Source organism: Etheostoma cragini, chromosome 2 (assembly GCF_013103735.1).
Source record: "Etheostoma cragini isolate CJK2018 chromosome 2, CSU_Ecrag_1.0, whole genome shotgun sequence".
NCBI classification, from domain to species: Eukaryota; Metazoa; Chordata; class Actinopteri; order Perciformes; family Percidae; genus Etheostoma; species Etheostoma cragini.
The window spans coordinates 16,332,077-16,359,049 of NC_048408.1; the positions used below are offsets into that span (position 1 = coordinate 16,332,077).

The following is a 26,973-nucleotide window of genomic DNA, read 5'->3' on the forward strand; positions in this document are numbered from 1 at the left end:
ACACACACACACACACAGTCACTGTATAAGACAACAATATTATTTTATAAATATTTATTATTTAGTGAGAGTGCATACCTTCACGCCAGCCAGGACAATATTCTTTGCTGTAAAACCAGAAGTGAAATTGCTCAGTGTCAAACCAAAGCCGGCAACATAGATCATGTGATATGGTACTAAGTATCTTACAGTGCTGTTGTGCAATAATGTGACATTTAGCCTACCCATTTCAATTCCCAGTCCTCCCATCCCACTGAGAAAGACTGAGGACTGGGCCATCTGGTGCATAGCACTGTCTCCCAGCACATATCGCTGGCGGCTGGACAGAGAGAAAGAAAGGAAAAGGAAGTGTGAGGAAAAGGGATAGAGAGATCATAGAAGGAAATTGAGGAGCACAAAGTGTAGTTTAGTTGACTGTAGTATAAAAGACGGTACGGCAATGTCATGTCTTGTAACGTTTGCTGCAGTTTCAAGTAGTAAGGGAAAAGGGAAATAGACTTGCCTGTAAAGAGAGTCGTCAATCTCCATTGAGTCTGCAGCCATGCTGGGAGGGAAATAGGGGGGGATTCAACTGTCTGAGATAACGCCTCTACCCCACCAAATACCAAAAAATGAAAAAAGAGTAAAGACAGTGATTACAAAAGCCATAAAATGTGATTGTTGTTACCGGTAATAATCTAACACCAACGCCCTTTTGTATGTTACCGTTAGCTAACGCTGAAAGGCTAACTTATTAACGTTACTCTCAACTCAAGCTAGCTGTCAGCGTGCAAAGGTAAGGCATCTGCCTTGAGCCAATGAAGTGACGTCTTCTAACAGTCAAAGACCACAGTTAGCTAGATACTAGCTACTAATGCCTGAGGTTTTTTTTTTACCTGCTGAGGAAAGCTCAACGTTAGCATCTACAGCTAGCTAGCTAGCACTGAGTGTCACTGATTCCTGGTGCCGGGTGGCGAGGACACTTGTCATAAACTCGTTCAAAGTGATGACACATACGTTAGGCTACGAGTAACGAGTAACCCCAGTGTCGACAGCTGCTTTAGGTATTATCATTCTAACAATTACTATGAAAAACGCGTTGTAAATATTGTTAAAATTAGGCAAATAATCATACGCAGCTACCTGTCAGTATCCGCAACGAGCTAGAGCGAATGTCTTCTTCTTTGGGTTTAATCGCCAGCTTGCACCGTCAAGGCCGAACTACTGCCATCTCCTGGAGTTAGGTATTAACTCCTGCGGTGCATGGATCCATGTTCCATGGAGACAGAAACTGTTCTCCTACTGTAATCAAAGATCCTCTACTATTTTTGAACAATTTATCCCCATCTATTTGGTTAACGGATGTCTCATTTTGTTTTAATAACGTTTTCTTTGGTGAGGTGGAATTTCAGAAGGACATGGAAAGAAAACATTTCATTATTAATCTTTCAGTTCTATTCCGTTAATATCACGTTCATAAATGTAAGTTCAAGGGCTCCAAACGTTTCTGTCCTGTGTTGAAGAGTGGAGATAATGATTATTTGGACTCAATATATCCAAAGAGCTGTAAAGCTCTGAAGACTCTTGTGACATCACTTTTGTGATTGAATGATTAAAACTCTTCTAACTGTAAGTGATGCTATGAATTGGACCGCTTGTTGATTAGCATTGCTGGACTTTGCAGACTTCCTTGGGATTATTACTTTGAACTGTCTGTGCATGAGCAGGGATGAATTATTATATATTAGCAGGAATTAATGGACAGGCAAACTTGATGGGATTTAAAACTTTAATATACAGTACAATATAAAACAATTACAAAAAAAAATTATATACAAGAATCAGAATCAGTTTTATTGGCAATATAGACAAATAATAGTGCAAATTTAGTGTGCAAGATGCATATTGGAATGGTAAACTACCTTATTTTAGTTTTACTTGGGGGCATACCCTGATACAGGGTCAATTTTAATATGACATTTAAAGAGGTGGGAAAACAGGACAGAAAAGGTTGCCCTCCTATAATATTTTTCTGGACGGTGAGCCTTAGGATATTTAAGCTGTTTGGACTTGAAGTGTCACATTGCCTCCCTCAACTAGCATCTAAGAATTGGTAGCCTACAGTCTCTCTCAGCCTGAGTAGAATCAGTCGTCGAGCAAGCAGTGTCTCTTAGATTTTCATGATGATACCGACAAAGGCATTTGTTTGATTATCAATCTTCTTCCTATCTCATTGGTACAATTATATTATTCCTGAAACTCAACGGTCAGCAAGCACACCAATATTCACTGTTTTAAAGAATGATTTAAAAAATATTGTAACGCTACTAATAAATGCCAGAATCCAAATACATAAAAAAACAATTTTAAATCTTTTAAAAATACAATTATAATATATGTTTTGGTTACTTTCATTTTGTTTTCTTCTTGATTTCAAACTCAGTTGACAAAGTAGGCCTACGGACAGATTGCTGAACCAGTCCCAGCCAGAGAGACAGAACAGAAACAAATCAATGTTTAAAGAAACGAAGGTCACCAGCCAGTGAAACATTTACATCCAATACTGACTCTCAGTCTGGGAGGTCTACCGCTGACTTTAAGATATTTGTGTAATTTGTGTCTGTTTGTTGGTGTGTGTGTTTGTGTGTATGTGTGTGCGCACGCGTGTGGGTGAAAGAGAACATCTCTCAACTTCTCACTTTAGAGACACCCTCCCTCAAATCATATTGGTCAAAGACCCACACAGGAACCTCCCCCTGAAATAGGCCAAAATCCTTCACGTGCACACTACAGACTCTGGACTCCAAAGTAACACAGTGGTCTCACCTGCCCACAGATTTACTCTCTCCTGGAAATGTGGAGCAGTCGTATGGCACTGCGTCGGCTCCAGCACATCGCTGCTACTTCTTTAAATATCACCGGGGGTCTAACAAGCAACGTGCAGAGGAAGATGTCAACCCTGCGACGGGTGTATGTCACCCGACAGATTCCACCCGAGGGCCTGAAGAGCCTCCGTGAATCTGGACAGTGAGTCCTGTTGAGTCACATAAAATATATGTATATTTTATAGAGAATCTGATACATGTACCTGATGTAACTGTGATACCTTTTTTGAATGATCTGCTTTGTAAAGTTCATCATTTACTTTGGGTAAACAGGACTGCTAATGTTTGCCCTGAGGTCAGTTAGATAAGACTGGTAGCCTAAAGGGTGTTCTCCCACAGTCCAAGATGAAGAAATGTCTCACTGCACCTTAAAGTCCCAGTATTTCTATACAACGATATAGTTTGGGACACGGTATCTCTTAGGAGGAGCCTTAACGAAAACTGAAGTAACCAATTAGTTCCTTTCTGTGAATAAGTAAGCACATTTTATTTGGATCTTCTGCCATGGTTTCCCAGGGTGCAGTTAGAGCTGTGGGACTCAGATGATGTTCCTGTACCCAGGAAAGAGCTCCTGCAGAAGGTTAAAGGTGTTGCCGGTCTGGTCTGCGTGCTGACAGAGAAGATTGATGCAGAGTTGTTGGACGCTGCAGGTCTGACGACAGTCTTTGAGTCAGTTGAATGATGAATAAAATGAAAGCCCTCTCCAATATACGTGTGTGTTTATGTTTGGTGAACTCCTGCAGGTCCAAACTTGAAGGTCCTCAGTACTATGTCCGTGGGTTTTGACCATCTTTCTTTGGAGGAACTGAAGAAAAGGTGATTCTTGGCTTTCTATTTCCTTAAGACACATAAAAGGGTTAGTTTGTGTGTATTCTCGCGTGGACTGACATGTGCATTTATTATTGTGAGTAACTTTTGTGTGTATTTGTTTTTTTCCCCAGAGGAATCCGTGTGGGTTATACTCCTGATGTTCTGACCGATGCTGTGGCTGAGCTGACTGTGGCTCTGCTGCTCACTACATCCAGGAGGCTCATAGAGGCCGCACATGAAGCCAAGACGTAATTTACACACACACACACACACACACACACACACACACACACACACACACACACACACACAGAAAATTGTAAACATATTCAATAATGACAGTAAATTACAACTACAGTGGAGAATAACAATATCAAGACATAAATATGGTAATTAGCAGCCAGAGGGTATACTGTACTGTAAATAGCTTTGTTACATTTCACACACACACACACACACACACACACACACACACACACACACACACATATACACACACACACATACACACATTCAAATCTATCCATGTTTACACATACATACACACACACACCCCTTTGGGGTCAAAGGTTAAATTCTCTGTCTCTCTTGTGCCAGTGGTGGCTGGGGCACATGGAGAACTCTGTGGCTCTGTGGACACGAGCTGGCCAACAGCACTGTGGGTATCCTGGGCCTGGGGAGGATTGGTGAGCATTGAGTATCCAAAACACTACTCATGACATGCACATAAGCTGAACATCAAACTGCCATTTCTGTAAATCCGATACTTGCACTGTGTCTTTGTGCTCTAAGGTGTGGCTATTGCTGAGCGTCTTGCACCTTTCAAAGTGAAGAAGTTCATCTACACAGATGTGGCCCCCAGGCCTGAGCTGGCCAGTATCATTAATGCAGAGTATGGTAAGCATTATATATTTGTGGTCACTAAAATATCTGTCATTTCTTATTGTTATAATCATATGACATATCAGTTATAATCATGCACAATGGATGCACTGTAAACAAGGTGGATGGTGAAGTGGTTTAATAATGATTTACTCCACTGGCTAGTCAAAGAGACCTTTCACATCCAGATTTCAGAGATACTCAATATGCTGGTATGTTGTTATTTCGTTGTTGTCAGCCTTTTATTTTAACGTGATAACATCAATGGCACCGTCTCTTGTTCTAGTCTCTTTCAACGAGATGGCAAAGCAGTCAGATTTCCTGGCTGTGTGCTGTGCTTTAACACCAGAAACAAAGGAGATCTGCAACAAAAACCTCTTCTCCAAGATGAAAAACACCTCCATCTTCATCAACACAAGCAGGTACCCTTATCCTAAACACAAACACAGAATATCCTCATAATGAAAGACTTAAGATCAAGTTTCCTCAAATCTGGCCATGAGTACATTATCTGTTTTTCCTGTCTGTCTCTTATTCTGCTTATTCTGTTGCGTCAGAGGTGGTGTGGTGAACCAGGAAGACCTGTATGAGGCTCTGTCCACTGGGCAGATTGCAGGAGCTGGGTTAGACGTCACTGTTCCTGAGCCCCTGCCCACAAGCCACCCACTCTTTACCCTCAAGAACTGTGGTGAGTGTCTCAGATTTATTAGGGTTTAAACTGCCTGAAAAAACGCTGTTTTTAAGGAACACTATTAAGGCCAACTTGTCGTCACTGAGCTCAGTTTTCACTGCCTATCTTTTAAAATGGTCTCCTCCCACAGTGATTCTCCCACATATTGCTAGCGCCTCTTACACCACCCGTAATGCCATGTCTGCCCTAGCAGCAAACAACCTCCTCCTCGGCCTGCGGGGTGAGACGATGATCAAAGAACTCAAACTGTAAGAATGAACTGGTCCACTCTGGCTGATTACTGGACCATCAGTTCAACTTGTAATTATTCCTTAGAAGATTAAAACAAAACCACTACTTTAAGTTTTTAATGGTGTGCTTCCTTTGCTTACATTTTAATCCTTCAGTCAACTCAACATGTACAATAACATTACATCTTGTCTTATTTTTGTATAACTTCTGTGCCACTTTAGCTCATATTTTATAAAAATGTCAACAGCCACAAAACTTGAATTTGATTTCTTTTTTTATTCAGTCTACACGACAACTGAATTTACTGTACAATCTTCATAGCCTTCAACAGTAAAGAGACAAACATTTAGTCCTTTAATGGTTACACTATGTTAGGTATACAGAAGAAAACACAGAAACACTTCAGATTTGGCATATCAACAAAAGCCCAGCTTTTCAAGCTAGAGAGCATAAGGCAGTGACTTTCATTATTAATTCAGGCCTTTTAATGTATTTTAACATTTGGCATAATAATACAGTCAGTGCATTTTTCAGAGATTCACATTACTTGTTTAGGCAACATCTTTCGAAGATAGCATCATAATAATCCTTAAGAGACCACTGTGTGGAAGCCATTTCTCCCTTATAACTCTCTATTTCTCAAGAGCATATCTCTCTTTTCAGAATGTGGATGAAGCTGAATGTGAGTAAGCAACACAGCGGAACAAATTTGAGGAGTGATCATTTTAAATTCTGTGGCCAAGCTTAAACGACTTTACTATTGATCCCACGGTGTCAAGAATTACAGGGCAAACGGTCGGTTAGCTTATTTACAGGGAGAAACATCCTACAAGGCGGTCTTTCTTCTGAAGTAAAAAAAAAAAATTATTAATGACTGTACAGTACAATAAGGTGCCAGCTAGAAATTAAAGCAATGACAATGTGTTTCTCATTGGAAGTGTGTGACGCAACACAGCAAACACAAAGGCAGACGTGTACTTTCTTTTCATTTGGTTTCATTAAACAGAACACTGAGTGAACACTGATTTCAAACAACCAACAGTCTCCTAATGAAACCGCTCTCATTCACAACAATGCAGGAGTTAGACAAATCATTTATACTGTGTGTCATTTTCTATGAGCTGCAAATTTTGATTCCTTCACAGCACGCCTGTTCTTTAAATCTTACGCAAATCGCCAATTGAAACATAGTTATCATACCTACATTACATGATTAACCAAGTTACAAGTAGACATTAAGTTACATACAAAACAGCTAAAACTCCTAAAATTAATGTTAAAAAAATGACAGGTTTTGTTTTTTAATTTTCCCCATGTGTATTTTGCATTTCAATCGTGTTACAGATCTCCTGCCAGAATGCTACAACCTTTAGCTTGCAAACGCATCCTGGTGGTTCTGTAAAGAGAGCTGGTAGAGTTGGATAATTGCAAAACAGCAACGTTCTCACATAGTTCAACATTGTAGTAAGCATATTATAAAAAGAACGATTTGTCTAAGTGCTTTTGTAAAAGATGCAACATTAGATGTATAAAGAGACATGTACAAAGCACTGACATCCAGTACAGTAGCAAACTTATACACAATTTGTAGTTCTTTAAGGGTTGTCTCGTCCCTCCTCCAAGAGAAATGTGATTAAATCAACCACAAATGTGTATTATTTACATTTCTAAAGCACTTTTCAACACATGCTTAACCTCAGAAAACTAGACATTTTTCTTCAGACAACACTGCCTCTCAGCAAAAACTTCATTAACCTTTAAACAGACACACAACACCACCGGCGGCCAGGGAAACTTGGCTAAAGTCTGGACGGTCAGTACACTTGTTGACCACAGCTGCAATGTTCACAGTCAGTAACCAATTAGACAGGAAAGTTGCTAAATACCATATTTTATACAAATGAAAATCACAACAAATGTGCAAGACTTGCACATCAGTACACAAAATAAGGTGCATTTACAGGCATTTTCCAATGAAGTTGTTATCTCAGTAAGGAAATGCCCATATAATGCAAAAAAAGGCTGCAAGGCCCAGTGAATGCAGATTTTTTTTTTTTTCAGCTTTTAACAAAACAATGCTCCAAGTTGACACTTCTCTCTCCTTCATTGCTCCCCTAACAATGCAACATCATTCTAAGGCTAATAGCTCTGCCTGGCAAGCACAAACTGGCGCAAGAGGTTGATTACAGCAATTCAATGTTTCTCATTCCTCCAAAACTTTACACACTACAGTTATAAATGTTCTTAGTCAAAAGGGAGAGTGGAAGGCCCCATCAGTGCAAACTGACCTATTCTCAATTTTATCTGAGCTCAGCAACACTTTAGATGATGGTAAGTCAGAAGGTGCTGGACCGAAAGGCAACTGCAGAGGACAAACATTGACTTGATAGTTGACTGTAAATAAAGATCCATTGTCAGCTATTGAGAAAAGTTGAATTGTCTTTCTTTTTTTAATATATATTAATTGTCCAGATGACGAAATTCACTGCATACCAACAACAGGGTAAAAAAGCTATTACAACACTAGATTCTCTGTCATCTTTTCTGTTGGTTGAACGTGTAAAAAGTGATAGATTTCAGCGTTACACCGGCCCACCTCACAGAACTGAACCTTTCCACCTTTTTGTACAGCAGACTATCAAGAGCACACAACCATCAACCGTTTTGAGTACTTACAGGAATTATACCTGCCGCACAAACTGAGTTTCAATCAGTTAGTCTTGTCTATATGACTGCCTTGCACAGAACAAGACACCGTCAGAATGCGCCATTTCAATGACAGTCTGACGTGGGATGCTGCTACATGTGATACAAATGTGTGATTAAAAATCGACACATAAGAACGCTATTTTACATAATATTTGTTCATAATGTTCGTGCTGCACAGCTGCCTGTCATCTGCAAACACTCTCACAGAGACTAACATTTGCTTCAATATGCGTACCATGAACTACAGATTTTCAGCATTGAGGAATCAACAGAACTACATTTTTTCACTTAACAACATGATACCTTTTAGGCAGACAATTAAGCTCACAGTGTAGCAGCTTTTAAATAGCCGAGACTGGCTCGGATCATAAGCTAAACATTTTGGGGATTTTAAATACACCACGGATTCCTAATGTATACATCCGGTCGCCCTGCTGCTCTGTGACCCCGGTCCTACAGCAGGGCATTGGACATGTTACTGTTCTGCCAGCGCAAACAGGTGGTCTTGCAATGCTTGTAGAGGTGGGAGGACTGGCTGAAGCGCTTTCCACACTTGAGACATGCGTAGGGCTTCTCTCCTGTGTGGACGCGGATGTGTTTCTTGCAGTCAGTCAGGGTGAGGAAGGTTTTGCAGCAGATTTTACAGGCGTATTTCCGAGCTCCCTCAACAACCAAGACATTATGCTCCGACAGAGCCTTCTTGCACTTTGACAGGACGTCTGCTGAAGCTCGGGTCAGCTGAGGGGGGAGGGAGGTGGGCCTGCCATTGTTCATCTCGTATCCACCGTTCTCGTTAAGAAGCAGAGGACTTGCCAGACTTGAAGAGGAAGAGGCAGCATTCTGGAGAACGCCACCCACACCTTCTTCTCCTCCCATGCCAGTGTTCATCTTAGGAGCAATACGTCTGTAACCTGGGTAACCCGGAGCAGTGGCAGTCACTCCCCCTGCTCCTCGTGACGTTCGCCCCAGGGAGTGAAGACCTAGACTAGAGCGCTGGAAGTCCAAACCAAAGGGATCTCCCCCTCCACACCCTCCACCACCACTTTCCCCACTTCCTCTAGGGTTCCCTAAACCATCATGCAGGGGGCGGAGGAATGAGGAATCTGCGTGTAGGTTGTCTCCAAAACTGTTGCGACTCTCGCCACTGACTGGACCTGTCTTTAGATGAGAGGAAGAAGCAGGGCCTGATGAACCAGCAGCTTCCTGTCTGAGCAGGAAGTGGTGTGCTACTACATCACCAGTTGTTGTGTTGGGGAGGTCATCCTCTCCAGCTACCAACCCTGCCCCGCCATGTCCAAAATCCTTAGGGTTGAGGAAGCTAGATATACTAAACACAGGTTTGGCACCCAGTCCAAAACCTCCTTCAACTCCGGCGCCACCTCCCATGCTGCTCTTGAGGAGCGGCTGGAGCAGAGAGTCAGAGCTGTGTTGGGGATCAGTGGTGAAGCTGCGGTCACTGCTCTCTGGGCTCAGCTCCGCCTTCTCCTCCTCCTGGCCTCCGGACTCAGCCTGCGATGTCACATCACTGATTTCATCAGTCGGCTCTGGCGAACTTAGCGGCTCTCGTTTAACCACCACCTATGTGAAGCAAAGGAGACGTTCCACCTCAGGCCAAAGGAGATGTACATTCTTCAGACAGCAGCTAAACTAGAGCAGCGGGATTTTACACATTCATGTGTGTTAACTGCCTTTGTGATGGTCAGTTAGCCTCACTCAAGAACTTGTACAGATTTATTAGTTCTTTAATGGCACATAAGAGTGATTTAATGTAAATCATATTCACCGTTAACTAAATATTTAGTTTACAAGCTTCCAATAAATATTTGACTTGAATCCAAATGGGATTTATCTTTCTAGAGAGATTAGAGATTGTTGTCTGTTTTGAAATTTATTTAAAATGTGTTCTCTATTATCCACCCAGTGTCTTCGGTTTTTATCAGTAGTTTAGTTCATTTTTTAAAAAGATTTTGCGTATAGCTAAATATTAAGTAAGGAGGTTGAATGAAATGGACCTTGTCATTTGGAAGCGCTGTCATCATTTCAGGTGTTAGCCAGTGGGAAAAACACTTGTTTGACTTAAGAATTATAATGCATTAATCTATATAAATATGCAGTTTAAATGGGTTACAACATGAATATGCTGTTCACCATATCATCACCATGTCTTGCAGATTTACTGAAAGGTTTGAGAGTAGGGCTGGGTGATATTGAAATATTGAAATCAAATAGCACAATATTTTTGACCAAAATGACATAACCTTACTGTAATGCAGCCTCTAAAACCAGGAAAAAACACTTATGCCATGGTACGATATCCAAAATCTAAGATGATATCTAGTCTTATGTCACAAGATCTATATAATATTAATATAGTGCCCAGCCCTGTTTGAGAGCATTTTTATTTTTAGATATTATAGAGGAAAGTTCTCACACAGTGAAAGTTGCCTCAGGGTCTTTACACAAGTCGCTGTCCCAGGGATGATCCTCTGTTGCACCACATTACAATAACATTGTAATTTGCTTTTTATCAATCTCCATGACCGGCATGACCCCATGACTGCTTTGCTTTGGAAACATGTTTTTTTTAGCACCTAACTTAATGTCAAGTCACATCTGTTACAGTACAGCGCTGCTCTGATGACAGGTAAAGCTGTATTAATATTATAATACAGCTGCCAACTACATATTATATTATAATTTGTTTCAGGGCCCATAAATAACTACTACCGACACTGCTCAATTCCAACAGCAGGACTTGAAGCTATGCTGTGTGACATTCTTCTTTGTACTTGGGCCATACATTATGCACATGATGAAATCTCACGAATACGCACCTGCTCATGAACGGGTGGAATTTATCAGGTAGAAATCGAGGTTTGTGCAGTTAAGAGTTTTAAGAATCGGACTTGGAACACACATACGAACAAAACCTCATCACATTAAAGAAAAAAATTTAGGATAGAAGTGTTCCATGTGACTTAATGAGAGTTACTTACTTTGTCAACAACAATAAATCCAACCACAACTTTACCTTCTGTTCCTGTTCTTCTGCTTCCTCCTCCTCTTTGTTCTTCCCACCTGCTCTGTTGACCTGGTGGTCCGGTTCTTCCATGACCTCTTCCTTCCTCACCCCTCCCTGCATTCTACCCAAGTTCTCCTCCTCACAATGCCCACTATCCGACTGGCTTGGCATCTGAAGATCATCTTGTGACGCCCCTACTAGCCCAGTGATAGCGGCATCCAATTTGGATTCATCCTCCATCTTGTGGGAGTCGGGGGAGAGTAGTGCTCCTTCTTCTCGCTCTAAGTTCATCCCTGCTTCTCCTAACAGCCCTAAGTTAGGAGCCGAAGGGCGCTGCCTTTGCCTGGGTCTCTCCTCTGACAGGGCCAGGGAGGGCTTGCGTTTTTGGAAGCGTCGGATAGGGAAGGAGGCTCTCTGTTCGACCCCACTACTGCCAACTACATTTCCAACTCTGTCCTCCTCCATCCCTCCCAAAGCAGAGCTCACCAAGCTAAGCCCCAGCTGCTGCAAGAGGAAGGAGCGCTGCAACTTGGACGTGGCAGTGTTTGTTGCAAGGTTAGCATTAGCTGCTAGCGAAGGGTTCACTGCTACATCTGCTACTTGCTGCTGCTGCAGCTGCTGCTGCTGCTGCTGCCTGTGCCTCTGCTGCTCCAGCTGAGGGTGATGATGGGTGCTTCTGTCGGACGAGGGGGACATGGGCAGGGTGCGCGTGGTCAGGTAGTGTTTGCAGGCCTTGACTACGTTGTTGAGGTGCAGATGTGAGGCTGCAAGCAGCATATCCATGACATTGCTCTCCCCCAGCATCAGTGTTGAGGTGTACATCATGTCCACCAGAGCAGAAAAAGCTTCAGCTGTCACCACCTGCAAGTACACAGGAAGTTGATTCATCTTGTTGCCACTATTTCAAACAGTAGCAACAAAGAGTTAACCAAAAATTTGTTTTCACTTTCAAACTTTCACTTATGATTATCTGAAGTTGATGACTCACTCTCTCTTCTACTCCTACCTCTGATCACCATCTGACTCATCCTTTCATGACTACACACATTAATGTAATGAATGCCCTCTTTTTTCACAATATTATTAAGGTCCTAACCTCGCTGTCCAACTGGATCATGTTCATGCTAGCATCTCCCTCTGCAACCGTAAACAGGGCTCTGAAGTGGGTGCTGCAGGCTGCCAGCACCGAGCGGTGGGCCTTGAAGTGTCGGCTGCCCACCACGATGACGCAGTCACACAGCTGACCGTGGACACGCTGATAGTTGAGCTGCTGAAAGATCTGCTTGAAGTGGCCCGGGAAATCCATGGTCCTAAAGACAGAGGCAGGCAAAAGGTTTCAGGCGGATTAGTGGGTAGAGGCAAACAATCTAATGTGAAAAATCAAAGCATTATCAACCGCAGTTTTTATAAAGGCTCAAATCATTTGTTGAAAAAAAAGCCTAAACATTTAATAATTTGTCATAGAAAACTGAACATATTTGTGTTTAGATTGTTGCTAGGACAAAACAAGCATGGTTAAAGTTAAAGACATCAAATTTGAGCTCTGGGAAACAGTGAGAAGCATTTTCCTCTATTTTCTCATATTTCATAAACTAAATGACCAACTGAATAATTGGGCAAATATGGACAGATTAACTGATAAAGAAAATATGTGTTAGTTGCAGCTTTAGAGAGCATAAAGATGATGGTAGCCTTAATGAGGGTATGTACAGGATAGACGGAAGTAAAGGTGAGGTTAGAGTGAGGTTTTACACAGATGATGGTTTTCATGTGCCACCTTTGTTTGTGTCAACATGTGTTGATAATGTTATTTGGACACTGACAAAATAACCAAAAACTGAGACATGGTGAAATCAAGTTTAAGTGGTAGTGGTCCTACAGATATAATATAAAAAGTTATTGTCATTGTCACTTGTACAATGACATTTTAAAAGGAGTGACACGGCAGTGCGTCATTCTTAAGATATAACCAAAAGTGGTGGGGAAAAAAAAGAATAAAATGATACATAGTATCTAAAGCAGCATGAACAGGACTTCATAAATACATGCATACATACATACATACATAGCCACAGTTATTGCGCAATCCCTCAGTTTAATTTAGCAGTATTGATTTTGGTTATTTTTTGGTAAAACTGTTTTTGAACCTATTGGTTTTTGATGGACCAGTACCGTCTGCCTGACGGTGACAGTTCGGGTGAGAGGGACTTAGTGGGAGGTGTCCTTTAGAAGGTTCTGACTGTTTTGAGCCAGCGGGAACTGTGTAGCTAGTTCTCCCTGTGTAAGGACAGGGAAGCCGACAATATTCTGTACGGTGTTCCACTGAGCAGCTGTACCACGCGCACATGCAGTATGTCAAAATGCTCTCTATGGACGCTCGATAAAAGGACACCAGCAGTCTCTGTTTCATGTGGTTTCTGCTGAGTACTCTCAGGAAATACAGTCTCTTATGGTCCTTTTTCAACAGCTCAAAGGTGTCCATGCTCTAGGCCGGGCCCTCCTCAATGTGGACTCCCAGGAAGCGGAGGTCCGCCACCGCTCCGCACACATTCACCGCTGATGACTAGTGGTGGAAGGTCCGTTTTCTTTCCCCTGTAGGCTATTATGAGCTCCTTGGTCTTTGAGGTATTCAGGACCAAGCATATAAAGATTGCCTAACGTTACACAAATTCCAGTGAAATAGTTAATGTGCACCCAGAACAAGGTTTTACAGTGGGCTGATTTCCTTGCTTTTGTTGCTAAGTTTCTGTGAAATAACTTGCACTTTAGCTAACGTTACCAACTGTTTGATGTTGCTGAAATTGTGAGGTTTACCGTGACAAACGCAATGACAACACAGGAGGTACTATGGCATAACGCTAGCCGCGGAGTGTAACGTTTCTCTGCAGTGTACCGTTTGATAAGTAGTCTAGATTGGCTAACACATGACCAGCTAAATTAGCACGTAATTATATTGTTATGACGGTGAGATAAGAGAGACAATAATAACTAACATTACCTTGAATTTCCCCAAGCGTGTCAGAATCAAGAGGCCTTGACCAGAAGCTGCCGAGGCTAAAGTTAGCTACAGGAGAAGCTGCAACTTAGCATTCGGTCACCTAACTGGACCGCTTGTTTGTATCAAAGCAGCTTTTACCCCCATCAAAGGTAGCAATAGCTGGGTAACATGTCTGTTGCTAGCTAGCTACATCCCACGTCCCCTTCGGTTTTGGCTATGGGAGCGAAAGCTGCCAGGGATAGGCGCTCACGGTGAACGTCTGTCAGTGTAACCCCCAGGCACAGTCAGCTAAAACATCTATTAATGAGATAAGTACTGAATGTTAATCTCAATGCGGGTCCGACATGCTTGTTAAAATTTCAAAAAAATGTATCACACTTGGATTTTCCCAACCAGACTCACAGGGTGGCGCTGTGCTTTACTTTAATGCCCAGGACCTCGCCGAGGTGAAGGGCTGCAACCATACGTTTCACCCACAGTGGGTCGCTGTTTCCCAGAGCCTGTGTATCCAAAGATTATACAGAGGGTCAAAATGAAGATTATTGTGTCAATCAGAATCAAAATCATCTTTAATGTTCAAGTAAACACTTACACGTATTTTGACGTTTTACTTTTTTGTTGCTGTCAATGTACATAAACAGAAATAGACACATGGCTAAAACAAGGACTGGCTAAAAACAAGATTGATGCTTGTTGGGTTAGTGTTGCACAGCACAAGCATGATGTGTACCCTGTGGAAAAACACTACATTCTGCTACTGAATTGTTATATGTGTACATTTTATAATTTGCCCGTTATCAGTTTTGGACAGATAAACATACATTTATTTCAATTAAACTATATTTAAACTTGTATGTAACATTAACTCTTTATCTCAATATTTTAATGGATACATTTCACATTACCATGATATATTTGGTGGTCAATGTAGAGAATGTACATTGTACATAATTGTGTTATTAGTGTTTTTGTATTTAAAGTTGTATGATGATTCCCCTGAATCATTGTTAGTTATTTATTACTACTGTTTTTTTCTTTCTTTTTTGATTTACTATTTATTGGGTAGTTATTTGTTTAGAATTACTATTGTATACTTTTTTAAGACCTTTTTTTGATATTGTGTTATGTTTTGGGATTAAGTTTGTGTAGACCTCATGCACTTTGATCTAGCTGTTGAATTGTGTTTGTTGATTAATTTAAATATAAAACTTCTTTCTAATAAGATTATTAGCATTCATAAAAAACTACTGATAATAATTCAATGGTAATATTAAATCTTAAGAATTGCAGCTACTGTAACAAATATCACAAAGTGGTTTAACAACTAAATGAATCTTGGCGAATACGGAAGTACGAAGGACTGAAGCCTCTTGCGTCAAACTCACGACAACAAATATGGCTGCCCCCTGCTCGTTGGTGTGTTGTGGAGAGGAGAGCGACTCTGAAAAAGCTGTTATTGGTGACTGTCTCACATTTGTTGGTTGTTGAACAAATTAGAAGAATATGCTAATTGTAATTGTGCCGGGTCGTTTCGTGTCGTGCTTACATTCTTTATTTTAAACACCCGTTTGTATTGCACACGTGGGGTGCAGGCCTAGTTTGAGGATATTATCATGTGTATGAAGTCAGCCTACATTTCACAGTAGTAAGAAGAAAAAAGTTTTCTAGAATTTGTTGTATCTTGTTAGTTGCTGCTTGCATTAACTAAACAGCCTACGTTCAGTTTAGTGTCCCAAATTCCCTGTTCCCACGTAACCATATCCTACCTAACCTTAACCACTCGGTCAAATGCCTAACCCCAACCAATCGAGCTGCTTCGTAGTGCGGGTCTATGCGTAGTTACAGTGGAATTTGGGATACTAAACTGCACGTATGCCTAATTAAACGTGCATATCTTCCGAAATATGTTTATGGTGGTATGAAACGCAGACATTGACAACGTCCTCGTCATGTTTCTCCTTCTCACAGTCCGCTTTTCAAATGGCAGCGTCAAAAATGCAGAAAAACTGGATTTCACGATGTACAAGAACGCAGATGAGAGTAACCCCAGGAAAAAGAGCAGGCGGATAATGGTAAGAAAGATGAAGGACTGCCTTCATCCTCAGTACTATAAATCTCTACTGCAACGTTACAGTACTTCTATACGTTATTGTTTGGGGTTGTGCTGCTCTACTTTGAGTACTTTCATGACGGTGTTGCTTATGACTTTCTCTGTCTAGGCTGCTGAATCAGACAGACTGTGCTATGTTGGAAACAACTTTGGGTCGGGCTCCTTGAAATGCAACAACCTTTGCAAGTATGTAGCATATTTTGAGATGTATCATTGTGAAACTACCTACAATAATATGTGTGATGTTTCTGTTTAGATATTATGTAGGAGTGTTGAACAGGCAGACCATGCAAATGGAGGTGCACAGTGCTCAGCTCTTCAACATGCAGCCAGTTATACCGGGAGACGCAACAGAGACTGCGAAACCCCAGGACACTACTCAGACCTACAGAGACAAGGTGCAATGATTTGTGCTGTTTTTCTTACAGCAAGAGAAGACTTGTCTCCAATGAGAATGAACTCGCTATTAATGTCTTAATCTTATGTTCCATTTTTACTTTAGGTTGACTCTTTGATTGAGGCGTTTGGGACCAACAAACAGAAGAGAGCTCTGAGCTCCCGCAGGCTGAATCAAGTGGGCAGTGATACCCTGCACCAAGCAGTGGCTAAGGCTGCCAACACTGTGATTGACCAGAAAGGTCTGGAAGGTAAGCGACACAGAGTCATGGATATGGAAGTCAGTAGTCTTAAAAATAATCATCAACCAATCATCCAAGGAGAGGTTGGTTTATAAAGGATATAGGATATATTAAATAACTGTCTGCATGAGTTGTTGTTTTTCTCTTCACATAGTCTTCTGGTGTCAATTTTGTTAATTTAAAAATGTTCCATCTTTTTTTTTGTTTTTCTCAGCTCTACAACAGGAAGTGGATGAGACAGAGGTCCAGGGAGACCTGGCTCTCCACCTGCCCCCTTGCAATGCAGGCGCTGACAAACCTGAGAATGTCTACCTATTTGATGATCGTATCCTTCTGTGTTTTAGATGTGTCTGTGTGCCTGAAGATCAAGATAAGAATTGGATGGAGAGTGTGGACTGTTGGAAATTGATAATGCCACATACAAGAACACTTTCTTAAAGCATTTTGTAGGCAATTAAAAGCATTGAACTTTGAGTTGAACATGACATCTTTACTTATTGCTTACTCTGCAAAATACAACAACGTGTGTACATGCAAAGCACCTTTATTTGTAGTGTAAAGACTTCAGAACTGGAGTAATGTGACCCACTTTCTTGGTTTTAGTGAGTACTCGAGCAGCAGCATTCTGAATCATTTAAAAAAAAAATGTTTTAGGGAGACCTGTAAAGACACGGTAACAATAGTCAAGTCTATTGAAGATAAAAGCACGCACTAGTTTTTCCCAAACCTGTTGAGGTATAAGTCCTTTAACCCTTCATATATTGTTAAGGTGATATTAGGCAGACTTTGTAGGGTGATAAAAGGCTGACTTCTTTTGGATGGATGTAGCCATAAGAAAACATGTGATCTCGCTTAAAGCACTATTTAATGTGGCTGTTGAAATTCAGGTCTGATTCCGTAATTACACCAAGATTTCTGGCTTTGTCTGTTGTTTAACAGTGTCGTTTTAATCTGAGCACTGACTTTTAATTGTTCCTCTTGCTCCAAACACAACCACCTCAGTGCGTGTACTGAACTGTAGATAGTGGAACAGATGGAATTGTTTGTGGTGAAAGCTGCAGCTGAGCTTGTTTGTTTCAGTCTCCATCCTTAACTGATATCCAGTCCTGAGTCCAGTAGAGTTTGGGGCTTTGGAGCAGGCTGGTTCCAAGATGGCAGCACTCACATCTGAGGAACTGAAGAAGATGAGAGATGAAGCAGGGTAGGGTGACAGAGGTCATACGCTTGCTTAGTTATTTGGTTAATCTACATTTGGTTTCCTGCATTGTATTTTAATAGTTTTTTACTTTTTATTTAAGGTGCTTGTGTGTTGTGAAGCACCTGCAGAACATGCCATCTGTGGGTGAAGCCAGAGATAAGGTGGCACGCTGTGCCTTTTACCTCTCTATGCTCCTCAAGCTGGCACGGCAGAAGAGCATCACCCGCAAGTGTGAGTAGCGTTGTTTCCCTTCATCAAATGCATGTCAAAGGTTTTTTTGCACACATCTCCGGGGCACAAAGTAATTGCGATTTATGTTTACATACAGTTGGGCAGGAGGAAGGCTGTCCTCGCATCATTCAGAGCAAACTGCTCAGAACATTCACTGTGGAGACTTTCAACAACGGCAGGTATGATGGAACTTGTGCACATGTATCATTCTGTAAAATATCTGCAGTGACTGCATCGGCACCTAAGAAAATAGAGCCTAACCACTGGGATGTGTCTGGAATTTAATTAGCTTGGATTCAATTTGTAAGTTCATATTAAGAATGAGTGAGAATTCTTTACTTTGCCTTACCAAGTTTTTTCATACAATGAACAAAGAGGCTTTTATCGTCCCTTGCTGTATTTCACTAAGAGTACTACCATTAACAAGACATTGAGCATGATCGTCTCCGTTGATGCTTGTAGGGCACGCGCCATCTACGGCGGCCCGTGCACGGTGTTGGGCACTAGAATACCCACACCTTAACTCTGCTGTTGGAAACATTCTTGAAGGAAACCATTTTTATATCCTAACACTTACTAATATAGTTGTTGTTGCACTGATTTTATTGAAAAATACATCTCTTAATTTCATGTTTTCTCCTTACCTCTTTCTTTCAGGGTCCAGAACATAGTGTCGTCATCAATGCGTTCCAAATTAGCAGCTTACGCCCTGGCCCTGCTGCTGCATATGAATCGCATGACTGCTGACCTCACATTACTGCACCGGGACCTGGGAATCACTGAGGCCAGGTAAGAGCAAAAGGCCATATATGTATATGGAAACTGAAGTTTGTGTAGTTTTTTTTTCTTCTCATGTAACAGTAAATAGGAGGATGCATTAAAAGAACTCCGTAAGTATACAGTAACTGATGTTTTGTGTCTTCCTGCAGGATGATTGAAGTAGCAAAGTCAATGGGACTGACCCTTATTAAACAGGCACGGGCAAAGGCATTCGAGGCTGAGTCGCAAGACACGAACAGACACGCCTCTCTTGTCCTACCTCTGGTCAAATATGATCAGTTTATAGAGAGACGGAAACGCAAGAAAATGCACTGAAGATCAAGATAAGAACTGGATTGAGTGTGTGGCCTGTTGGAAATTCCACATACGGGAACAGTTTAGGAATGCATTTTGTAGGCAAATAAAAGTGAACTTTGAGTTGAACATGACATCTTTATTTATTGCTTACTGTGCAAGATAAAAAAAAAGCGGCGGAATGACATGTAAACAAATTCTAGATGACAGAAAACATCTAGCGTAGACAGTAAAAACATGTAGGCACATTTGTAGACACTGCACACTAAACTTCAGTTTTCCTTCTACAAACTGGCTGTTACCAGGGGAATGTGTGGTTGTGTGTTAATGCAGCATGATGAGGGGATCTGGAATTATAACTTGTCCTCCCTCACTGCATTTCATTATAGCAAAGAAAGCTTAAGTGCATCACATTTGAAGAACAACACGGGCGACAATGTACAAAAACACACACTCTCACCAGGAAACTGCTCTGTGGAAGAGGCAGAAGCTTAAGTTTGGCTTTTTTGTTTTCTTCTTCCTGCTTTTTTGCATATACAGTACACCTCACACTAGGAAATTCCTTCCCAAGCTACAATCATTGATTGAATAAAAAGTCCAACAAGGCACAGCTTTACTTTGTAGCATGGATGAGGCTGGCATCTCTAGAGCCTTTGACTCCTGCTAGGATTTTATAAAAATGTGCACGTCCCAACCAGTGAGTCTCAGAAGCAAACTGACGAAAACAACAAAGTCTACAGCAGGTCTGAACATGAATATGAAATCTGAATGCAAAAGAACATGATTAAGTTAAAGCTTTAGTATGAAAAAGGTTGAGATGTGTTGTACTCCAGCTTCACTTCATGATTCCACATTGGATGAGTACACTGGCATTTGATCATAAAATTACAAAAGTCTGATTTCAGATTTAACATGTTGTGCCACCTTACTGTACTGGGAAGGTGGATGACCCCTTTAGTGGTTATACATGGAGCAGCCTCTTCTTGGACAGTTACTAGATCTGAACAAGAGGGCATCATTGTAAAGGTCAGCGCGCTCCAAATCTGATATACACCTGTTCAAAAGCAACCAGATGCTGACCTCTTTCAAAAGTTATTCGGTTTGGTATCTAAGTACTTGCCAGCATTCACAGGATGGAGCAGAACATGCTGCCACTGTGGCAACCACTTTCTACAGTAGCGCTGATCCTGTTCGTCATGGAAATCGCAAGTCTGGAAGGATATTGGGATGAGGAGAGGCCGGAAGGGGAGCTGGCCAGCGGACGAGGTGGAGGGTTTTCCAAAACCCAGGGAGGAGCACAGGTACAGCTACACAATGCAAAGAGGTAAGGGTAAATAAGATGTTTTTCCAGAAAAAAAAGTCATACAAAAATCAGGAGCAAAGCAGATGTTAAACTGATGTTAAAAAAAAAGAAGTAATAACAGTTTTTTTGGTTACTTGTTGGCAGTGGAAACAAGTTGTGAACACAACATTGACATGTCACCTTTTAAAATAATCTGGTGAAAATGTTAAGTTCTTAATTTAGCTGAGTAGAGCTGCAGAATCAGGTTATAATTCTCATCACTGTGCTTCTATGATAAAAAGAAATACAGTCTATATACATACATGTGTGGACAACAGAATAAAAGGGAGAAAGAGTACGGATAGAAAGTGCCAGAGATTCAGACCACCAGTGGCTGTCAGTTGCCTAGTTACCTGTTATGTCTTAGAACATTGTTGTTGCGCAACACACAGCTTTCATTGCCAGGATCGATGTGTAGCAGAGCCTTCTTGTTTCCAGGGTGGCCCTGGAACAAGAGATTGTCATGGACAACACCTTTTACTGGCCCTAGCACAGCAACGCCGAAGCCCTGTACTGGTTGGACACGGTTGCGCATTACCTAAAGATAAAAATGAAAAAAAAATAATAATAATGTACATAAGTGTTAAAGTACTCATTTTATGCTCATTTTCAGGTTTATAATTGTATTGAGAGGTTGTTCCAGAATGTGTTTAAGTGGTTTGATTTTCAGAAAACACCATAAACAGTATTTGTAGTACTGCACGTTGCTGCATCTCTTCTTTTCATCCGGTGTGTTGAGCTCTCTGTTTTAGCTACAGAGTGAGGCATTTCACTTCTGTACCATCTCTGTTGGGAGCAGGTACTGCTAGCTTGTCAGTTGAAGCGTATGATGGCATGCCACGCTAGCAGCTAGGCGAGCATTATAACGTTACAAAGTCACGCACGTTCGTCACGGATGTTAAAGGCTGGACTACAACAGAGCAGTTTGTGACCAGTGTTTTCTGTTGGAGATGGTAAGTGCCTTTGGGTAGACTTTGTAAATCTATAGCATCCACAAAAAAAAGGTATAAAACACAATAAAGGAAATTGGAAAAAGCATAATATGAGCACTATATAATGTCATTAAGGATCTATGTACAGTGCTGGAAAACTAGTTAAACATTTTCAAGTCTCAGTCCATCTCACCTTGATGTCAGCACTGCCAGAGACCTGGATTCCATATCCACGGTTTCCAACGACATCATTCTCCAATATCTGCCCGTTACCACTGAAACTGACACCATGGCCGCTGTTTTTATAGATGCCGTTACCACGAAGCTCCACTCTGCAGTCTTTTTCCACCGTAACGCCACCTCGACCATTTTCAAGAATGCAGTTTGTAACCAGTCGGGTCAGCTGACTGCTCTGCAGCACAGCTATGCCAGTGCCACGGTTACTGTTCACGAGATTAGCAAAGACATTCAGGGGCTCGCTGCTCTTCACGTACAGACCAACTGCTTCCGAGAGAGACAGGGAAAGATGAAGAGAACATGACAGACAAGACGTGAGTGACTTTGTGCCCCTGACGCTATGTAACACTCCAACAGATCCATATTACCTCCATTGTAGCTCATGCAGTTGCTCTCCACCAGGGCCACGCTGATGGAACGACGGGCAGAGTGGCGCTCATCCTCGCTGTCCAGATCACTCTCCCATGCAAACAGTTCCCCCTCTTCATTCAAGTTATCCTGCCCTTCTCTCCCTTCTCCTTCTACCCCCCTCCGTTCCCCGCTGCCTGCCTCTCCTACAATCCCATCCTGCCCGGGCCAGTTCCCGCCCCGGGCCTCGATGTTCTCTGGGTCTTTCCTGCAGAACACTGCCAGCCCATACATACAGTTATGGGTAATGTAGTTTCCCAGCAGCTGCGGAAGGCTGGACGACATAACCCACACACCGCAGCCTTTGTTACCTGAAGAAACAAGAGGAAAAAGGAGAAATGAAACAACTGTGCCACGGCTGGTAAAGATGATATCGAAGGTAAGCGGTTATGTGAAGATGAATGTATGATGCTGCCATTAATAGCCTGAAATGACATACAGTAGACATGATTTCCCTCAATGAGTCCGCGGCCTCTCTCTCCCACCACGACACCGTCTGAGTAGCCATAACAGATGTAGTTGTTCCTCAGAATGGGGTCACCTCCTCTGCGGATGTCCACCCCACCCCACTGGTTCTCTTTGATCACATTCTCTGGATTACATGTAAAGAATAAAAGGTTAGCACTTGTCCTTTCTGTAAGTGGCACAACAATGGGGGAAAATTAAGAACATATTCAGCACCTGTTATCATCCCTCTGCCATTCTCATTTATAGCAATCCCTGCAGCCTGGCCCTGGAAGATGTGATTCCCACTAAGAGAGAGTGTGGGGAGAGAATGAGTGGAACAGGAGCAAATATGATTAAACAAGCTCAGACTTTAGCTAGTAGTTATGCAGAAACACTGGGCTAGGCACTCTTGTTTATGTCAGCGATCGCATCCATGGCGTCACATCAGCTTACTTTTACTATAAAATGCTAGGTTGCTGCGCTGCAGCAGTCAAAGTGATTGTGAAGTGAAATTATCAAGCCATAAAAATCACGCACTCCAAGATTTACATGTTGAAGGATGAGGGAGCATAAACACATCCGGGGATGGGGAAAGCAGGGACTACACATTCCTGTGCAAGTTAAATGTTTGTGCAGTCCCACCTACCTGACCACAGGATTCCCGCTGAAGAGAATATACACGCCCGCTTCCTTGTTGTTATAGATCTGGTTGCTCCGAATTGAACCTTTTCCGTTGCCAAGAACAACCACCCCCGAACGCAAACCACTATGTATCTGGTTGCACTGTGGGATGAAAGACAGAATGGGAGAATAAGAAAACTGAAGTAGAGAAAACTAAGAGCTGTTTGGAAACGTACCTATTAATGTTAAAAATGCAGTTATCAAATGTAAGTTTCTATACATCCCTTTTACTGTGCCTAATGAATGTCTACTCGACATTCCTTTTATGTTCACCTCTTAGCTTCTTCATGTCATTATGCAAGTTATTTGACAGTGCACAAGCTCTGAAGTTACTGATAATATGTAAAGGGTGCAATGTGGCATCGGGACCTCAAAAAAATCTCAATCTAACCTGAGTCTGTAGAACCAAGTTTGATATAGTGGTTGAAAAAAATAATCATTTCCATGTCAACTGACTGGGAAAGTCAGATGCTGTTGAAAGCTCTGGGACAACATAATAAGTGGCCCGTGTGTTACGATTGTTTTTTACTTCCTTGACATAATAGAAAGTGGAGCAGCAATTACTACAATGATGGGGTTAGCCCCTTTTCGGATGTCCAGCCCTGCCTCCCCATTGGAATGGATGTTGTTTTCTGCGATGAGGCCCTGAGCTGAGAGGCGCAGGAACACACCTGATGCACGGCACTCACGCACCTCGTTTCTCAGCATCACTATCTGAAGGAGGTAAGAGAGAAAGAGACGGAGCTCAAGTGACACTTAGAAATTAAACTGATGCTGAATTACTCATGATTACTTCCGTAACTTCAGACAGGGTACAAAAGGTATGCAGCCTGTAAAAGTCAATGCTCAAATGAAATGTAAAGGTTGTCAAGAGACACTCCATTAGTCTGAAGACCGTTGTTATGATCGTATTTACTGTGGAGTTCTGGATGCAGCGGACAGCATAGTTCAGCCCACGGAAAACATTGCCCTCCAGCCGAGCTTGTCCGTAATTAGACAAATGCACGCCACCCTTCCCTTCCCTGAAGAGGCAACGTCGGAGGATACAGCCGAGGGTTGATGCTGCCAGCATCTGAGCCTCTGGGTCCCTGTCTAGTTCCTGCTGAAGGGTAAGGGGTTCAGGGGTCAAGGATGGTGGATCTGGGGAGGAGGCCAGTGGCAGAGAGCCATCTGGCTGGGGCTTGAGCAAATGGGATAAGCCATGATGGTCACAAGGAATTTTGTAATCCAATATAAGCGGGTTTTGGGTGTTAGTTCCTCCTCCATCTCGGTTCTCCTCCTCTCCATCGCTGCGATCGCCATCACTCCAGCCCTCTTCAATCACTGTGCCCTGACACACTGCATTTACCCCAGTCCTCCTCTGCCAGTCTTCTATGCTCACATGCTCCTTTTTAACATTATCACCTAGAGGTTGATGCCCACCGGTAGAGCCGGCCAGAGGGCCTCTGGGAAGGCTATTGTTCCCAGATGCGCCACATGACGGGAACGTCCTGGCCAAGGCAGCCAAGTGTTTACAAGCCCAGTTCCTTTCTGACACTGAAGGACCTTCAATTGTCACAGAAGCTGTGTCACTTCCCGAGAAGTCACAGCTGTCCAACAGACTGAGGACAACGCCCAGCAAGTGGGCAGAGCTGCCTTGTGAGAAGGAGCAGAAACGAGCCTGGCAGGTTCCTGGGCCGCGGATTTGCAACTGAGCCCCCTCAAAGTTGCAGTTATCAAGTTGGACGTGACCCCATGACGTCTAGAGTGAAGCAAGGAGAGAAAGGTGACTGGAGTAAGACAGATTTATCAAGAAAGAAACAATAATTGGACCTGATTGTAAAATATTTGATGTGAGCAGACTTATTCTGATAAACACTTGATAAGACATTGCTGTTTCAAGAAATCATCACGGTAAGCTGTTACTTCACCTTGTAGACCACAGTGGAGAACCAGGGTGGCATGAACACCAGATTACACAGCCGGGCAGTAGGGCACTGCTGCTCCATACACACCAGGAGGGCCACCTCGCCCAACTGGCCCAGCCCAACCAGCTCCACAGGCACCTTCAGTGCCACTTCTGCCTGCTCCTCATACACCCCTGGATGGAGAACTACGCGGTCATACGGCCCAACAACCCCGAGGGCCCCGCGTAGGGTCTCAAACTCGCATCCAGGCCCCACATGCCAAACCCTGCGGTCTTTTCGACGACGGAAAAAGATGAGGCAGGCAGAGGACTGGAGCTCTGGCCCGTTTTGAGTCCATGTGCGAGTGGACAGGGCATGCTGCTTCAGGGCCTCTCTCCACGATGGGGGCTCCTGATGGGGCTGACTGGGCCAGTTGGGATGTCGGCACTCAGGGCAGCCCAAGCACAGCTGTCTCCAGCGGGTGTTGTCTAGTGAGAGGATGAGTTCCCGCCAGGCACGGCACACCTGGCAGCAGCGGCCCAGGTCGGGGAGCGGAAGATAAGCCAAGATAACCCGCCACAGCTCCACTGGGAGGCTGCCCACCTCCATGGCAACAGAGACACCGAATGAGGAGCACCGTCACGGGAGGGGGACCTAGAAAACAGTCAGTCCCACACAGTTAAGGCAACAGCAAAACCGCTAGCGCCAACCTTTAAACAACAACTGTTTATTATTGTCACACAGGTATGCATTGGTACAGTGGCGCGCTATGAAGTTGATGCAGGCCTATTAAACTGTCGTTTTAGAAGTAAAACAGCACGTAGCAAACCAAACGGAAAGGAAGCATGCATTCAGTAACGTTGTTTTTAATTTACGTGACTATTATCTTCACGTAGGCGTGACATATTATGTTTAAAGTTTGCTACGATCAATGATCATGACGGTTAGCTAGCGGGGAAACTTAACATTAAACGCTTTATTTCCTTGCGTAACTGACGTTAGCTATAACATCAAAATGAAAGCCATAGCGTTGAAGTTACCTTTTTGTTTACCAATTTGCCATAATTAACGTTTGATGAATCAACACATCTCTGTTGCAGGTATATTTCTAGCGTTGCACGTCGTTCATCACTGCTTCCAGAGTTCATAACAATCCATGATGACTGCAGATGTGCTAACGAAATGGAGTTCAGACGATTATTTGCAGTTTACGGCAAGAGACCACGAAACAAACAGGTCCATCTTCCGCTTCCCAAAAGTGGGCGTAATCTTTTGGAAGTAGACTGCTGTCGCTGTTAACCACTTCTATCCTGTGAGATAGGCTACAATGCTGATGCTACAGAGCGGGTGGCGCTCGACATCCATCCCCCTGTTGCCTCTCACATCTCCGCCTCCATTCTCTCCAAACATACCCTGGTAAAGATGTAGATCCTTTCACAATACTCAAACATGTTGGTCTAAATGTCCCTATTCTTATTATAATGTCTTATAACAAGAGCATTTAGCCGCTCTGCTCCCCGTCTCTGGAACTCACTACCCCCCCAACTCAGAAACATTGCTTCATTCCCCCATTTGAAATCAC

The 26,973-nt window shown here is 42.6% G+C and overlaps 5 protein-coding genes across 9 annotated transcripts in view; 2 read left to right on the top strand and 3 right to left on the bottom strand.

The window, feature by feature from the left end:
- The window catches only part of uba6 (ubiquitin like modifier activating enzyme 6), a 12,077-nt gene extending 10,863 nt beyond the window's left edge, over positions 1 to 1,214 (bottom strand). Inside the window, exons 1-4 of one of the 3 annotated variants that reach the window (XM_034858144.1) lie at positions 1,123 to 1,214; positions 503 to 587; positions 225 to 319; positions 79 to 107 (exon numbers count right to left, since the gene is read on the bottom strand). In XM_034858144.1, the coding sequence (XP_034714035.1) occupies positions 79 to 107; positions 225 to 319; positions 503 to 543 (165 nt within the window). In that variant the 5' untranslated portion in view covers positions 544 to 587; positions 1,123 to 1,214. Of the gene's footprint in view, positions 1 to 78; positions 108 to 224; positions 320 to 502; positions 590 to 875; positions 1,067 to 1,122 lie in introns of those variants that run through there. The other 2 variants (XM_034858152.1, XM_034858135.1) reach the window with 2 other exon arrangements.
- Positions 1,215 to 2,733: 1,519 nt separating this feature from the next.
- On the top strand, positions 2,734 to 5,726 carry grhprb (glyoxylate reductase/hydroxypyruvate reductase b). Its single transcript, XM_034858908.1, has 9 exons — positions 2,734 to 3,006; positions 3,381 to 3,514; positions 3,608 to 3,680; positions 3,806 to 3,922; positions 4,272 to 4,360; positions 4,467 to 4,571; positions 4,843 to 4,978; positions 5,114 to 5,244; positions 5,378 to 5,726. The coding sequence occupies exons 1-9, from the start codon at positions 2,834 to 2,836 to the stop codon at positions 5,497 to 5,499; spliced, it is 1,080 nt and encodes a 359-aa protein (XP_034714799.1). The 5' UTR covers positions 2,734 to 2,833; the 3' UTR covers positions 5,500 to 5,726.
- A 623-nt stretch (positions 5,727 to 6,349) lies between these two features.
- On the bottom strand, positions 6,350 to 14,652 carry LOC117935842 (zinc finger and BTB domain-containing protein 5). Of its 2 annotated transcripts, none has more exons than XM_034858405.1 (4): positions 14,610 to 14,652; positions 12,306 to 12,519; positions 11,219 to 12,070; positions 6,350 to 9,765 (listed from the first exon to the last, which is right to left on the bottom strand). In XM_034858405.1, exons 2-4 carry the CDS (start codon positions 12,513 to 12,515, stop codon positions 8,641 to 8,643), a joined length of 2,187 nt encoding a protein of 728 aa, XP_034714296.1. In that variant the 5' UTR covers positions 12,516 to 12,519; positions 14,610 to 14,652; the 3' UTR covers positions 6,350 to 8,640. The 2 variants fall into 2 exon arrangements, with proteins under 2 accessions (XP_034714296.1, XP_034714287.1); XM_034858396.1 differs by lacking the exon at positions 14,610 to 14,652 and adding an exon at positions 14,208 to 14,601.
- Positions 14,653 to 15,580: 928 nt separating this feature from the next.
- On the top strand, positions 15,581 to 19,523 carry polr1e (RNA polymerase I subunit E). Its single transcript, XM_034858850.1, has 11 exons — positions 15,581 to 15,666; positions 16,176 to 16,279; positions 16,427 to 16,503; positions 16,574 to 16,715; positions 16,820 to 16,964; positions 17,170 to 17,280; positions 18,060 to 18,156; positions 18,254 to 18,384; positions 18,482 to 18,563; positions 19,042 to 19,173; positions 19,314 to 19,523. Exons 1-11 carry the CDS (start codon positions 15,603 to 15,605, stop codon positions 19,477 to 19,479), a joined length of 1,251 nt encoding a protein of 416 aa, XP_034714741.1. The 5' UTR covers positions 15,581 to 15,602; the 3' UTR covers positions 19,480 to 19,523.
- A 612-nt stretch (positions 19,524 to 20,135) lies between these two features.
- On the bottom strand, positions 20,136 to 26,697 carry fbxo10 (F-box protein 10). Of its 2 annotated transcripts, none has more exons than XM_034858224.1 (11): positions 26,432 to 26,697; positions 25,416 to 26,045; positions 24,422 to 25,246; positions 24,070 to 24,219; positions 23,471 to 23,607; positions 23,059 to 23,129; positions 22,817 to 22,969; positions 22,338 to 22,688; positions 21,926 to 22,233; positions 21,154 to 21,338; positions 20,136 to 20,765 (listed from the first exon to the last, which is right to left on the bottom strand). In XM_034858224.1, the coding sequence occupies exons 2-11, from the start codon at positions 25,998 to 26,000 to the stop codon at positions 20,585 to 20,587; spliced, it is 2,946 nt and encodes a 981-aa protein (XP_034714115.1). In that variant the 5' UTR covers positions 26,001 to 26,045; positions 26,432 to 26,697; the 3' UTR covers positions 20,136 to 20,584. The 2 variants fall into 2 exon arrangements, with proteins under 2 accessions (XP_034714115.1, XP_034714106.1); XM_034858215.1 differs by having other exon boundaries at positions 21,926 to 22,236; positions 26,432 to 26,696.
- Between the last annotated feature and the right edge of the window lie 276 nt (positions 26,698 to 26,973).

What these genes read in the sequence shown, in the direction of transcription:
- LOC117935842 (XM_034858405.1), bottom strand. Translation starts at nt 12,515, where the DNA reads ATGGATTTCCCGGGCCACTTCAAGCAGATCTTTCAGCAGCTCAACTAT. An exon ending in TGATCCAGTTGGACAGCGAG is followed by an intron (nt 12,071 to 12,305) that starts GTTAGGACCTTA and finishes GTGTACTTGCAG; the next exon opens with GTGGTGACAGCTGAAGCTTT. An exon ending in CAGAAGAACAGGAACAGAAG is followed by an intron (nt 9,766 to 11,218) that starts GTAAAGTTGTGG and finishes TGCTTCACATAG; the next exon opens with GTGGTGGTTAAACGAGAGCC.
- polr1e (XM_034858850.1), top strand. Translation starts at nt 15,603, where the DNA reads ATGGCTGCCCCCTGCTCGTTGGTGTGTTGTGGAGAGGAGAGCGACTCT. An exon ending in AAAAGAGCAGGCGGATAATG is followed by an intron (nt 16,280 to 16,426) that starts GTAAGAAAGATG and finishes TTCTCTGTCTAG; the next exon opens with GCTGCTGAATCAGACAGACT. An exon ending in GAAGAGCATCACCCGCAAGT is followed by an intron (nt 18,385 to 18,481) that starts GTGAGTAGCGTT and finishes GTTTACATACAG; the next exon opens with TTGGGCAGGAGGAAGGCTGT.
- fbxo10 (XM_034858215.1), bottom strand. Translation starts at nt 26,000, where the DNA reads ATGGAGGTGGGCAGCCTCCCAGTGGAGCTGTGGCGGGTTATCTTGGCT. An exon ending in GCTGCATCCAGAACTCCACA is followed by an intron (nt 24,220 to 24,421) that starts GTAAATACGATC and finishes TACCTCCTTCAG; the next exon opens with ATAGTGATGCTGAGAAACGA. An exon ending in TGAGGGAAATCATGTCTACT is followed by an intron (nt 22,689 to 22,816) that starts GTATGTCATTTC and finishes TTGTTTCTTCAG; the next exon opens with GTAACAAAGGCTGCGGTGTG.
- grhprb (XM_034858908.1), top strand. Translation starts at nt 2,834, where the DNA reads ATGTGGAGCAGTCGTATGGCACTGCGTCGGCTCCAGCACATCGCTGCT. An exon ending in AGCCTCCGTGAATCTGGACA is followed by an intron (nt 3,007 to 3,380) that starts GTGAGTCCTGTT and finishes ATGGTTTCCCAG; the next exon opens with GGTGCAGTTAGAGCTGTGGG. An exon ending in CTTTACCCTCAAGAACTGTG is followed by an intron (nt 5,245 to 5,377) that starts GTGAGTGTCTCA and finishes CTCCTCCCACAG; the next exon opens with TGATTCTCCCACATATTGCT.